Below are 12,911 nucleotides of genomic sequence, written 5' to 3' on the forward strand. Positions count from 1 at the left end.
TGGTTCCCAGCTCCCACATGGTAGCTTAGACCATCGTAGCTCCAGTTCCACTGGATCATGCAATGCCCTCTGCTGGCCATCACAGGGACCAGGTACACATGCAGTACAGAGACATACACGCAGGTAAAACATTTATACATAGAAAGTAAAAGTAAATAACCTTATAAAAAAGTTTTCCTCATGTAACTTTGTCTCTTAGTGTTACCCACAAAGCTGTATAGTTACTAACTCCTGACTGTGCTCTGGATCTTTGCCAGCTATTAAGTTGTATCGTGACCCCTTGGATGGAACCCTCTTCTGATGCATTCTAACTGCTGCTCTCCTAGTCGCCCTTCTGTCAGCTTTGAAGAAGTTACCGAGAGCGGCTCCCAAACTCCTACACGCAGTCCTCTAAAAGGGGACTGCTGGGCCATGGGCCATCCAACTCATCCTACTTCTCGCCACTCTGGACATTGTTTGGGGGTCAAGAACTACAACGGCTGGACTGAAGCCTTGCCAACAAAAGTTAACAGAGCAACAGTTCTCCAAAGAACCTTAGGGAACAGTCAGATCAGCTCCAGCTTCCTGGCTGCTACAGGTTGGCATCCGTGCCCTCCTCCAAGAACAACGCTGCTTCCACACCACCAAATTTTAACTGGTTTGAGATGGAGCAGAAAGAAAATTCAACCACAAGCCTCCTCCTATCATGGGCTTCTGGATCCCTCCCCATTTGCCTCTCCACCTGCTCACTCTTTCCTCATTATTCTCATATTTTTGTTCTACCCTGTCTTTAAAAAACTTCAGCCTACACCCAAACAAAACGTTCCAACGTGAGTTCTCCGAAGAGCTCTCCTCTGTGACAGCACCATTGGTTCCCAGTACATCTACAAAAAGGCCTTTTAGACACTGTCTAAATTCTAGCTAAAAGGGACCTTCATCCCTTCCACCCCAGGCTGATACAGTTCTGGACATTCTTCTCCTGTTCCTTTCCTTGATGCTCCGAGGCTCCCCACTGCTTACTCCTGCAAGCTCATCTTGGGCAGCGGTCCTGGCAAGGGGACCAGTCACCGTCACTCTCAATTAACTCTTTGCCCACTTTCCCTCAGAGACTCACTCGGACTCTCCTAACTTGGCTCCTTCCCCTCCTCAGCTTCCCCAGAAAATCTCCTATAACCAAAGTATCTGCTCACAGCTCCCTAGTAATTATTTTCCAAGTCTTTTCAGAAATACGGGATGGCAATTGTCTGCTCCATCAGAGCAGATGACCAAGTTAAGACTCCCTTGCTGCTACGGACCACAGGACTCCCTCTTCAATAGACTCGGAATCACCCCCTCGACAAAGACCCTCCTCCCCTCCACAGAAAGCAGCTACAGGACCCCTTGCTTTGCATTTCTGTTGTTATTGTCATTGTCTTCCTAGGCAGTGTTTCTCAGTGTAGCCCTGTCCGTCCTGGAACACATTCTGCAGGCCTCAAACTCAGAGATTCACCTGCCTCTGCCTCCCAAGCGCCGGGATCAAAAGGTGTGCGTCACCACCGCCCAGCCAACTCTTTTTATATCCTCTCAAGAGTTAGGAATGACAGTTCCCCTGAGGACTACAGAAGTTGTTTTCTGTCCGTACAAGGGGCCATATCCCCTCTTCTATGGGTAGTCTGGCCACCTGCACCTGAGGTGACAAAGACGGCCCCTTGTTGTGGATAAACATGGTCCTGCCTAAGGTCAGACCGAGTCTCTCTACAGCTGCCTTTAAATAATCTAACAGCAGCAAGCGGCTTACTTGCCAAGCCATCTCTCCACCCCCTAGTTTTTCTCTATGGACTCTGAAGTATAGATGTAGAGCTGCGATATTGCTCGGTGGTAGAGCACTCACCTAGTCTGTGTACAACTCGGGTTTGATTGGCACCACCACCACCAGACACACCACCCAGGGTTATGTGATAGTCACAATCCCAAGAACCACACAGAATTCGTGTAGTTCTTGCAAGGGCCTTGACTCTTCCCCTTCTCTAGAGGAGGAGCTGTCATCCTATAGCGTACTGAAGTGTGGGGAACTACAAGTGTCTGTGGACAACCAGAATCTGCAGGATCTCCTGTAGAACAGCCCTCAAACCCAAGCTCCCCAGGCACCCACCTGACTCCCGAGGTATAATTCTCCGTGGGACCAGCTTCCTGATCTAGACAAAAAAAAAAAAAAAAAAAAAAAAAAAAAAAAATTAGACTCTGAGGACAAGTCCCAACACACTTCTAGGTCCAGCCTCATTTTGGAGTGACCATCCCAAGCTTGATCCAAGAAGTTCCATAACCCTTGTTGTTCTTTGCTTTTGTGTATGTGTAAAATGCATGCACTTGTGTGTAAGGAGGAGGTTGATACAGGGAATCTTTCTTGATTCCCTCCTTTTACCTATTTTGTTTGTTTCTCTGTGTAGCTCTGGCTACACAGTGTAGCTCTGGAACCCACTCTGTAGACCACACGGACCTCAAACTCAAGAGACTCACCTGCCTCTGCCCCTGCCCCAAGTGCTGGGATTAAAGGTGTGTGCCACTATGCCCTGCTTTCTACCTAACCTTTTTAAGGTAGAGCCTCCCAGTGGAACGCAGAGCTCACTGATATGGTTTGTTTGGCCTCCTCTCTGCCATTCTGAGGCCGGAAACAACATTGCCATATCCACTTGCCATGTTTATGGACTCTGGGGTCTTGTCTGAACAAGCACTTTACCCTGACCCATATCTTTTCAGTTTATCCCTAGATGTTTTCAGAGAGTTCTGTGTCCCTTTATCTAGTGATGCAGCAAATCCATGATCCGTTTTTTTTTTTTTTTGTGTGTGTGTGTGTGTCTTTTTTTGTTGTTGTTGTTTTTTTTCCTATTTTTTCAGATTTCTCTGTGTAGCCCTGGCTGTCCTAAACTTTGCTCTGTAGACCAGGCAGGCCTCAAACTCAGGGACCTGCTCATCTATGCTGGGACTAAAGGGCTGTACCCCCATACCCAGTTTCCCTGATTAAAAAAAAAAAAAAAAAAAAGCCTTTTCTCTCTCCTCCCAGTACCTGGTTTGATACTCACTGGGGGTGGAGGGAGCACAAAGTTGTCTGGGAACACTCCTCTTCTGCCTTGGCACTCTCCTTCCCACCAGCCCTTATCGTCTGTTGTCTGATGGGTAAATAAGCCAGTTGGGGAGGTGAGCATCGCTGAAATTCTTCTTGCTCAGGTCCCACTCCTTACCCTTCTGTCCCCCACCTAATCCTCTCACACCTTTCTCAGAACTTTCACCAGGTCCCCCTTCTGCAGCGTCAACTCATCCGGGGCCTCAGGCTGGTAGTCAAACAGAACCCTGCAGGTCTCAGGGCAGGAGACTAAGAGAAGGTCATTCTCCTGGGTAGCCCCGCCCCCGTCAGCCAGCGACTCCCCCAACAACCTAGCTGGCTCCCCTCCCACAAGCCACAAGGCAGGGGGTGGCCTGATAGTATGGCTAGATGCTCACCTGTCTGCAGGTAGTCTGGAGGGCTGTCATAGGTCAAGCTGCTCAGCTATGAAGGGCAGAGCAGGGAGAGAATAAGACCAGCCTCCAGCCATTTTGAAAACTCACCTGCTGCGCCCACCTTGCCCCAGTTTACCTTAGGAGGCCTCTGTGATTTAGGGCTGACTGAAGGCATGTCTGTATTTCCAAGGCCTGGAGGGGGACAATGAGGTTAGGGAGGTGCTAGTTCAGCTAGGTGGTGGGAGAGGGCCAAAGGGGTGAAAGGGTCAGGAGGATCACTGGGAAGATCACTGAAGACTGCAGAGTCTGGTCCCAGGGGATCACAGGGTCACGGTCTCACTTGGGGACCCACTGTCCAGCAATTCCACAAAGTTGGATGGGAAGGCTCCCAACTGCCCGTTCTTCTTCCCCAGCCACCAGCCGTCCTCAATCTGGGGAGGGGGAAGGATGCGGGAGCCCAAGAGTAACTCAAGTGTCCACCCTCGGTTCTGCCCAAGGACTGCATCCTCCTCTGCTGCCTCCCTTCCCATCGCCCCATCCTCACTGCACTCTCTCCTGTGTAAAGAGCTCCAACATCTTCCCAAGTTCCCTCGCACCCCCTCACCTCCTTTATCACTTCCACAATCTCCCCAGTTTGAAGCCTCAGCTCGTCTGCCTGCTCTGGACTGTAGTTGAAGTTCACTTTGCACCATCTTTGGGGTCCCCGAGAGTTGACGGGGTGACCTAGGCCAGACAAGCAAGGGAGCGGCTAGAGCATGGAGCCCTGTCAGCAGCGCTGGGGAAGAAGGGGACCCCGAGCACCCCCTTTAGTAGCCTCAGGCCCCGCCCTCCAGCAGAGCATTGTACTTGAAGCCAATCAGAGGGCTGCAAAGTAGCCTCGGGGCCCCACCCACAGCCGTCACGCTCTACGTGCGGGTGGCGAGCCCCCACCCGCCGGCTCATCGCCCGACTCACCGCGGCGGCGCGCAAAGCGCGGCCTAGGCTCGGTGACGCCCCGCAGGGCTTCCGGAATCTCCTGGGAAAATCACAAGGAGCGGCGCTCAGCACGAGGCCTGAGGCTGGGTCGGGGCCGGCTCCGTCCCCCGTGCTGCCTCACCCGCACGGGCCTTACCTGCACTACGCGTTTGGGGAAGAGCCCAAGGCGGCCCCGCAGCTCCCCATGCAGCCAGCCTCGAGCCGGCCCCGCGCGTACCTGCCGGACCACATCCCCGGGCGCCAGACTCAGCTCGTCCTCCGTCTGCGCATGGTATCTGGCCAGGACCAGGACCTCTGCGGGCGGAGAGCGGGCTAAGAACGTCCCTGGACTCTGCCCTTCGGAGAGTGGGGTGCAGAAGAGCCACCCCGAACCCCGCGCACATACCCATGACTCCTGGGGCGCCTTGCACAGCCTAGCCGTCAGGCTAGTGGTGAAGTATTGGCTATGCGGTGGGCGGGCCGGGCTGTAGGGCTATAAACTGGAGGAGGCGGGGACTCGAGTCATAGGTCAGGATCCAGGTGCTAAGAGTGGGCGGCCTGGCCCAGCCGGTTGGGCCCCGGTTCCAGAAGTAATTGTCCAGGGTCTCAGCTTAAGGCTGAGGTAACAGCTTCCCCAAGAGATCTTCCACAACTGCTCAGTTCTACTCTAGCTAAGTTCCCAACCCAGGCCAAACTTCATGTCTCTTATAGATTTCCTGGCCCGCCCTCTTCTGGTTTGCAAGTTCTTAGCTGCAGGGGAAGGTGGAGCAAGGTACATACCAGGGTGGGGCTGTTCCTGAGAAAGTGGCCCTAGATGGAGAAAGTGGTGGCTCGTGTGTCTGAAAAGCTACCACTGGCATTTTCCGAATTTCAAAATCTCGCTGGTGGAGCTTTGACTCATTTGGGGACCTGATTGGGTTTCTGGTAATTATTGAAGATTCTCTTTGGGGAAAGGCAGGAAGAACCAACTCTTAATAAATCTAGTCAAGCCGAGGGCTGGCAGTCTGAAGGTTAGGGTCCAGCCGCCACAGGGCTGCCAGCTGGGCTAGACTCACCTTGTCAGTAATCTTTCTGCTGGGTGAACAAAACAAAGCCGAGCCCATTGACTGCAGCCTTGACCCTTGCCCCACCATGAAGGAAGCCAAAGTCCTTTCGTGGTACCACACTGTAGTTTAGTTTGGTTCTTGGAGGTGTCAAAAGCACAGTATGCAGCGCCTCCACTGAGAACAAAAGGCACTTCTTCCCAGAGAAGGAAGTGTATGGATACCAGCACAGCCGTGTAGGTTTCCCGAAACTTCCGTGGGAAGTACGTACCAACCCAGGGTCACTCACGCAGGCATTAGGACAAGGAACACAGTCCATTTACATCTGCCACTTCATTTATTTTTATTTGCAGGAGGAGTTGAAACAAAAATTTAAGGTTGTTTTTCTTTTCTCCCCTAAACATGAATCCTTCAAGTAAAACCAAATTAACTACAGAAATTTGCAAAGTAAGGGGAAGTAAGCACAACAACCCAAGAGCCAAGGCTGGCGGAAGAAGAGGGTGCAGTCCGCACTGAACATACGCACAGATGCAGTGTTCTCCTGCTCGGGACCGCCTCCCCGGAAAGCAAGCACAAGGACCCTTTATGAGGATGCCCCCACCCCCAACACCTGAAAAGGTTTCAACTCAAAACTTAAGGTTAAAAAGAGAAAAAAAAGGAAAAAAAATAAAAATAAAAAACACACAACCCCACAAACCACCCAGCCATAACCACCATCCTTAATCGATCATAGGAGTTTCTTCTCGTTTTATAAAAAGATTAATAAAAAATATTGAAAAAATTATTTTCTCATCTTATATTTGTAAAGATAATAGAATTCAGAAGTTTCTTAGAAAACAGACCAGAAACTGCCCTCCAGTTTCCACTCCTTTTGCTGGGGACCAGCAGGACTACAAAGTTTGGGATACTGGAGCTGCTGGTGGAGAACGGGAAGCCCAGCCCAGGAGAAATCAGACAAGAGCAGGGTGCATGGGGAAGGCTGGGAGCGACTCCGCGTGATACATGGTGGTGTAGGGAGGGGAACACAAGATGGTCAGAAAGGCCTTAAACTCCTCCTAACATACAAAACCGGTTTTTACAAAGATCCAAGCAGTTTGGTCCCAAACTGAGGTGAACACTTCAATGTTTATTCACATGCTTTTTTTTTTTTTCTCTTAAGAATCAAAGTTGCCCAAATTAAATCTTTCTGCTAATATTACTACATAACTCTTAAAAAGAAAGGAAAAAGAAGAAAAAAAAAAAAAAAAAAAAGGGCCTTTAAAATCGGGATGGGAAGAGACTGAAAACCAAGTTCATCCTCTTAGCTCCAAATGAAAGGAATGAAGGAAACTTGGTTCCTAATGGGGGGAGGGGGGGGGGACACAAACACAAAAAACAGAACAAAAAAAATCCAAGCATCAGCATCATTCTCCCTACCCTGCCCCCACCCCACACATCAACAATGAGAAACAGCCGGAGCCCAGTATGTTCGTGGGCCTGATCCTAGGTTCTGTGGTCAGAGTTCTGTCCAGTGGGACAGCCCCAGGGATGTACTCTGCTGCTGTAGGATTCTGTGTGGCTGGTGGGTTGTGAGGTGGGGTTGTAGGGCAGGGTTTTCAGGATCTTCTCCAGGCTCCTTCTTTAGCTCCACCAGCCTCTCCCAGCGCCTTTCTCCCCTGGGCAAGGGCTCCATCAAGACTGGCCCCTACTCAGCCGTGGGCTGTAAACTGTCCTTCTCTTCTCTGTTGTCTGTCCCACTCTCATCATCTTCAATCTCTCCTTCCTCTCCACTGAACTTGTCATGGGCCCATTTGGGGCTGGTACTGGATTTCCGGAACATGAACCGGCCTCGACCCCGAGGGAAGGCTCCTCGGCCACGGCCACGACTCATCCACTTGTCACTGCCCTCACCTTCCCGGTCATCATGCTGCAAGGAGAGAACACTGGCATCAGTTTAGCACTTTCTCCTCTGTACCCACCCACAAAGGCCAGAGAGCCTGTGCCTCAGCTTCCTTTTCTGCCCTTCTCACACTCCAAAACTGCCACAGGTTCAGATCCAAAAGCATCACTGGGTAGTACCCAAGGAACTCTCAAGTGTGGACATCACAAAATTGATAGTGTGACCAAGAGGTATCATCTCACCTAACACTTCTGTATACTCTGTCACCATCATGTTAATGAAACCATCATTTAGAACACTATTTCCATTTATTTATCTACTTATTTATTTTTAAATTACTTTTATTTCTGTATGTATGAGTGCTCTGCATGTACACCTGCTCACCAGAAAGGGGGACCAGATTTCACTATAGATGGTTATGAGCCACCACGTGGTTGCTGGGAATTGAACTCTGGTCATCTGGAAGAGCAACCGGTGCTCTTAACCTATTTATTTTTCAAGGTAGGGTTTCTCTTTGTAGCCTTGGCTGTCCTGGACTGGCTTTACAGATCAGGCTGGCTGGAATTCAGAGATCTGCCTGCCTCTGCCTCCCCAAGTGCTGGGATTACAGACATGAGCACTGAGCCCAGCTTAAAACACCATTTCTTAAAGGAAGAAGATTCTAGAAAGCTAATCATACTAATATGTGAAATAGAACTAGATCACTAGATAAGGAATAGTACACAGAAGACACACCGGGGGCTCCAGCCCTTTCCAAATTGCCCACCCTAGGTTGCCCTCTTACAGTGAACCCTTCTTCAGCTGTATTAAGGCGGCAGAGTGTGACAGGAAGAAAAGAAGCCTACATCCTGAACAATCCCTGTTCTCCATAGGAGAGATAAGAAGTGAATGAGTTCAAAAACTGCATTAGTTAGTATGAAAACCCACAATAACAATTTCAAACTAATGATTACATTCTCATCACTCCACAGTTTATGCCATCCGCACACAGAAGCCACTCTTAGGTTCCTGAAGGTCAGCCTGGCTGACTGCCAGCTGCTTCTGTCCAAGGCTGCAATGTGCCACAACAACCAGATCAGATTGGCAGTGCTCACTCAGGTGGCATCAGAACCAAGAATGGGCTTTTATAGGGCCCTTTCTTTCACAGCAACCCCACACCTATTTCAGGGCCCCTAGAAACTTCAAATTGGCTCCCAGCAAATGTGTACAAGCTTCAAGTGTCACACTAGCTTGGATATAGACCTGCTGAATCACAAGGCCAAGAGTTATTGACTAGGGAACAGCCCAGAGGAGCACGGAAATGATACACAACTTAGGTAAGAGAAAAACCTCAGTGGCATTCCATTATGGAAACAGTTCTTTTTCTTTCCTCAAAAAAGTCTACAACTGTCTTTATCAATCTGGTAGTAGAGAGTGACAGAGGCTGGGGGTGAGTGAAAAGTCAAAGTTCACAGACAATAGTAACATTTCTTGCTTGTTCTAGACTCTATAAACATCTCAGAAAATAAACTATACTGGAGACAAAATTGACTTCTCTCTCCAAAGAGCCATCTAGCTAGCACTATACTAACACACCAACAGTCTTAAGCCTGTATACAAATTTAATCACATGGTCAGATGAACCAATTTAGATACAAGGCTATCCGGCTGGCCCTTCTTCATTAGTCCCAGACACATACCAAGTAATACTTCTTGCTTTTGGGTGTGTACTCTGGATCCCACTCCTCTTCCCGGTTTCTCTTTTGAAAATCATTGTTGCTGTTGTTGTTATTGTTACCAGAATAATTTCCTCTGCCCCAACCTCTCCCTCTTGCTCGAAACTGCTGTGGAAATAAATGAAGCAAAAGGTCCATTTCAGAAGAAAATTCCCTGTGTTCTGTTAAAACATTCTCCTGAGAGGGAATGGACAGCTAGCTGTCCTCCAGTCTCCAGTAGTTCACACCCATTCTCCCTGCCCCCAACCATACCAAGCAGACGGTCCAGGAGGTATAAATAGGAGACCTTTCCTCAAGATCCGAGATAATGGGGGAAGTTCTGGGATGGGAAGCTATAAAAGGCTTTGGAGGCGATTAGAAACAGAGAAGCAAGAGAATGTAGAAGCTTAAGGAACCAAAGAACCTACAAAACTGGCGTGCTTAGAGGCAAAAGAACGGATATCCTACTAGGATTTAACCAGGATAAGAAGCCACAAGCTTAGGCAAAGAAGGGAAGCCCTTACAAAGGTTCCCCGCGCTCTGCCGCCTCTCTCATTTGGACCCACGAAGTCTTTGGTTCCCAGTCTGGATTTGTCAAAGCCTGTGGTGCTCTCCTCCCGCTCCTCTGCTTCCTCGGGGTACTCCTCTGCTTTGTAGGAGTGAGACGACTGGGAAGAGGAAGAAGAGGACCGAGACCGGTCTCTTGCTCTGCGATGCTTCCTACATGGATAAGGAGGAGGAAATCAATACTCATTTTGGCAGTCTCACAGATAAACTTCCAAGCAACCAGGTCGCCATCAGCTTTGTTCACCCCAACCCACCCAGCAGACCTAGGACATATCTGTTTCTAAGCCTGTAGCAAGTATGTATCACATACAAAGGACACAAAACAATCATGTCTTCCAGTATCAGCCTAGGAAACAACAGAAAATACAAGTAGGCCTGTAAGTCACCCTGGCTGGCTCTGGTGCCGCAGCAAAGCCCCTCTGTCAGTGCTCTGTCACTCCTAGTACTCAAAACCATGCTGGGTTGTGGGTGGGCGCAGGGAGTGGGTAGGATGAAATAAAGTGTCCAAACACCTTACTGATAACACAGTATTCAACAAAATGACCCTAGACAACTTCCACCTCACTCAGCTTAACAGGTGACAAAGCTGAGCAGAGTCTGGGCTCAAGCCCAACTCATAATTAGCACTAACTATACAACCACCTCCTACTGAGCTCAAGCAGGCTGTCCTATTAAGCCTAGAATCTGGAGCAACTCTTCCTGGAATCATTTCTCATCCTTTCCCTCCATCTGGGGAAATTACAGACTAAAAACATTAATTTGATGACTCATTGTCTATACACTGCAAGTTGGTGCCAGCCCTGCCAAAGGTGACAGGAGGCTGCTAAATGACTCTATAGGGTGTAAGAAGGACCAAGCTCCCAGGAAAAGAGACATCAACAGTATTTCCCAGTTCTTCACTTATAAACAGCACTTTGAGGCTGGAGAAGAGTTGGCTCAGCTATCAAGAGCACTTGTTTCAATTCCCAGCACCCACACCACAGCTCGAAAACACCAGCAACTCCAGTCCTGCAAAGCCGATGCCCTTTTGGCCTCCTTGGGCACCAGGTAGACACATGGTACACAGACATTTGAGAAAAACACTCATAAAAAAAAAGGGGGGGGGAAAGCACTCTGGCCCCCCTACTTCCCTCCAGCCCCCACTTTTTTCAGTATCTACTTATGAAAAGGAGAAACCCACATTGTCATTCTTTTTTTAAATTATTTTTATTTTATGCACATTGGTGTTTGACTGCATGTATTTCTATGTGAGGGTGTCAGATCCTCTGGAACAAGAATTACAGATAGTTGTGAGCTGCCAAATTGAGCCCGGGTCTTCTAGGAAGAGCAGCCAGTGCTCCTAACCTGAGCCATCTCTTCAGCCCCCACACTGTCATTGTTATCATAACCAGAATGTGAAATTCCATCCACTCTACAAATTAGTGCTATTGCAAAAAGTTTTCAGAAGTCAGACTCTCAAAAGGTCCCAATTTGAACCAGGCAGTGGTGGTGCACTCCTTTAATCCCAGAAGCACTCAGGAGGCAGAGGCAAGCAGATCTCTCTGAACTTGAGGCCAGCCTGGTCAACAAAGGGAGTTCCAGGTCAGGGGTACATAGAGAAACTGACTCAAAAAAGCAAAGCAAAACAAAAGCAAAACAAAAAGCAAAATAAAACAAACAAAAGGTTTTTATGAATCGTACAAAGACACAGTAATGAGAATAGTCATGTAATCAAATCATTTTCCCTTGACTCATTCACTCAAGCAGTGCGCCCAAGGAGGCCAGAAGAGGGCATCAGATTCCCCCAGACTGGGGTTAGACCTGACTTGGGCTGCCAAGCACGTGTTGGGAATCAAACTATTGCTTTTAATAGCTGAGCCAATTCTCCAGCCCCAAAGTGCTTTTTATAAATGACAAACTGGGAACTAGAGAGATGGTTCAGTGGTTAAGAGCACTAGCTGCTCCTCCAGAGGACTGGGGTCAAACTCCCAGCACCTACATGGCACCTCACATCAGTAACTCCAGTTTCAGGTGATATGACACCCTAACACAAACACACACAGACAAAACACAAAGATATATAAAATAAAAATAATAAATACATAAATGAAGAACTGAGGAATACCTTGAGGTCTCTACTCCCGGGAGCTTTGTCCTTGATACCTTAAGAGTGATTTAGTAGTCTCCTATTACCTTTGGTAGGGCTGGCATTGCCCTAGCGTAGGCATGTTTCAGAAAGAATTATCAGAATTATTTTTCTACACTAAAATCTGATGTGATTGTGGGCATTCACCCCCTTTCTACCATTGGTAATGTAGTGCACACTTACAAACTCAACCTTGGGAGGTAAAAGAGGATCAGGAATTCAAGGCCATCCTTAGCTGCTATACAGTGAGTGAAGCCAGACTGGCCTACCAAAGACAAAAGTCTGCCAGTTCAAGTTCAGAACAGCAGAGGTGTTGCTTTTTAAGAAGGTAAAGACTGCAACTCTGCTCCACTTAAGACAGGTGACAGAAATCGTAGAACCTTCAACAAGACACGGATGCTGGATGTGGCTCAGCTGGAATGCACTTGCCTAGTTATGTACAAGGCCCAGGTACAAGGCCCAGGTTCACTCTCTAGCACCAAAAAAAAAAAAAAAAAAAAAAAAAAAAAAGCAAATAGAAACTTCATGGCATTGGCTCGCTATGTTGTCCTACGTAATTCAACAATGCCTGTTTTGTTTAAGAAGCATTTGGAACACCTCTTTTGAATGGTCTATGAAACTTTGAAAAATCAATAAACCAATTTAACACCAATAATCCTGTCCTATCTAGTTCCACCTGGCTATTTATGTCTGTGTGAGGGTGTCAGATCCCCTGGAACAGGAGTTACAGACAGCTACGCGTGGCCACCAAGAGACTGCTGAGAACTAAACTAGGTCCCCTGGAAGAACAGCCAATGCTCTTAACTGCTGAGCCACTCTCCAGCCCCCTACCTGGTTCTTTAAGCAGTATTTTCATTCAGTATTGAGTTTCCAAACTATAAACACATTGGGGAAATGTTCAATGAGAAAGAGCATGTCCAAAACACTTGTCAAACAACCTTCCCCATGAATCCTCACACTATCCTTGTAGGCATTAATTTCTTGCACAAAGCCTTCTTTGCACAAACACAGTATTACTTAGATATACAAATTCTATTTTCAAGCTAGGGATCCTCTTTGACTATTACATGGTATATATAAAGCTGCAGCTCTGCTTTAATTCCTAACCCTGGAGTTCTCTGGATGAGGCCTGGTGTACCACAAGAGCCTAACGTGGTATGTGTTGTGTGTTCTCATGTAATCTCAGTGGCAGAGGA

At 48.1% G+C, this 12,911-nt stretch overlaps 2 protein-coding genes across 11 annotated transcripts in view; both read right to left on the minus strand.

The window, feature by feature from the left end:
• Sh3d21 (SH3 domain containing 21) overlaps positions 1 to 5,100 on the minus strand; it is a 14,677-nt gene extending 9,577 nt beyond the window's left edge. For 2 of the 8 annotated variants that reach the window (XM_055611308.1, XM_055611307.1), the window contains exons 1-10: positions 4,814 to 5,100; positions 4,565 to 4,722; positions 4,408 to 4,468; positions 4,058 to 4,176; positions 3,794 to 3,884; positions 3,590 to 3,645; positions 3,457 to 3,502; positions 3,228 to 3,328; positions 3,039 to 3,125; positions 2,111 to 2,153 (exon numbers count right to left, since the gene is read on the minus strand). In XM_055611308.1, the coding sequence (XP_055467283.1) occupies positions 2,111 to 2,153; positions 3,039 to 3,125; positions 3,228 to 3,328; positions 3,457 to 3,502; positions 3,590 to 3,645; positions 3,794 to 3,884; positions 4,058 to 4,176; positions 4,408 to 4,468; positions 4,565 to 4,722; positions 4,814 to 4,817 (766 nt within the window). In that variant the 5' untranslated portion in view covers positions 4,818 to 5,100. Of the gene's footprint in view, positions 1 to 2,110; positions 2,154 to 3,038; positions 3,126 to 3,227; positions 3,329 to 3,456; positions 3,503 to 3,589; positions 3,646 to 3,793; positions 3,885 to 4,057; positions 4,238 to 4,407; positions 4,494 to 4,564 lie in introns of those variants that run through there. The other 6 variants (XM_055611306.1, XM_055611305.1, XM_055611311.1 and 3 more) reach the window with 5 other exon arrangements.
• Positions 5,101 to 5,768: 668 nt separating this feature from the next.
• The window catches only part of Thrap3 (thyroid hormone receptor associated protein 3), a 35,357-nt gene continuing 28,214 nt past the window's right edge, over positions 5,769 to 12,911 (minus strand). For 2 of the 3 annotated variants that reach the window (XM_055611301.1, XM_055611302.1), the window contains exons 9-11: positions 9,548 to 9,743; positions 9,009 to 9,152; positions 5,769 to 7,356 (exon numbers count right to left, since the gene is read on the minus strand). In XM_055611301.1, coding sequence (XP_055467276.1) covers positions 7,135 to 7,356; positions 9,009 to 9,152; positions 9,548 to 9,743 — 562 coding nt within the window. In that variant the 3' untranslated portion in view covers positions 5,769 to 7,134. The remainder of the gene's footprint in view (positions 7,357 to 9,008; positions 9,153 to 9,547; positions 9,744 to 12,911) is intronic. The other variant, XM_055611303.1, reaches the window with a different exon arrangement.

The sequence above is a fragment of the Psammomys obesus genome, unplaced genomic scaffold, assembly GCF_907164565.1.
Source record: "Psammomys obesus unplaced genomic scaffold, mPsaObe1.curated_primary_1811, whole genome shotgun sequence".
Classification (NCBI taxonomy): domain Eukaryota; kingdom Metazoa; phylum Chordata; class Mammalia; order Rodentia; family Muridae; genus Psammomys; species Psammomys obesus.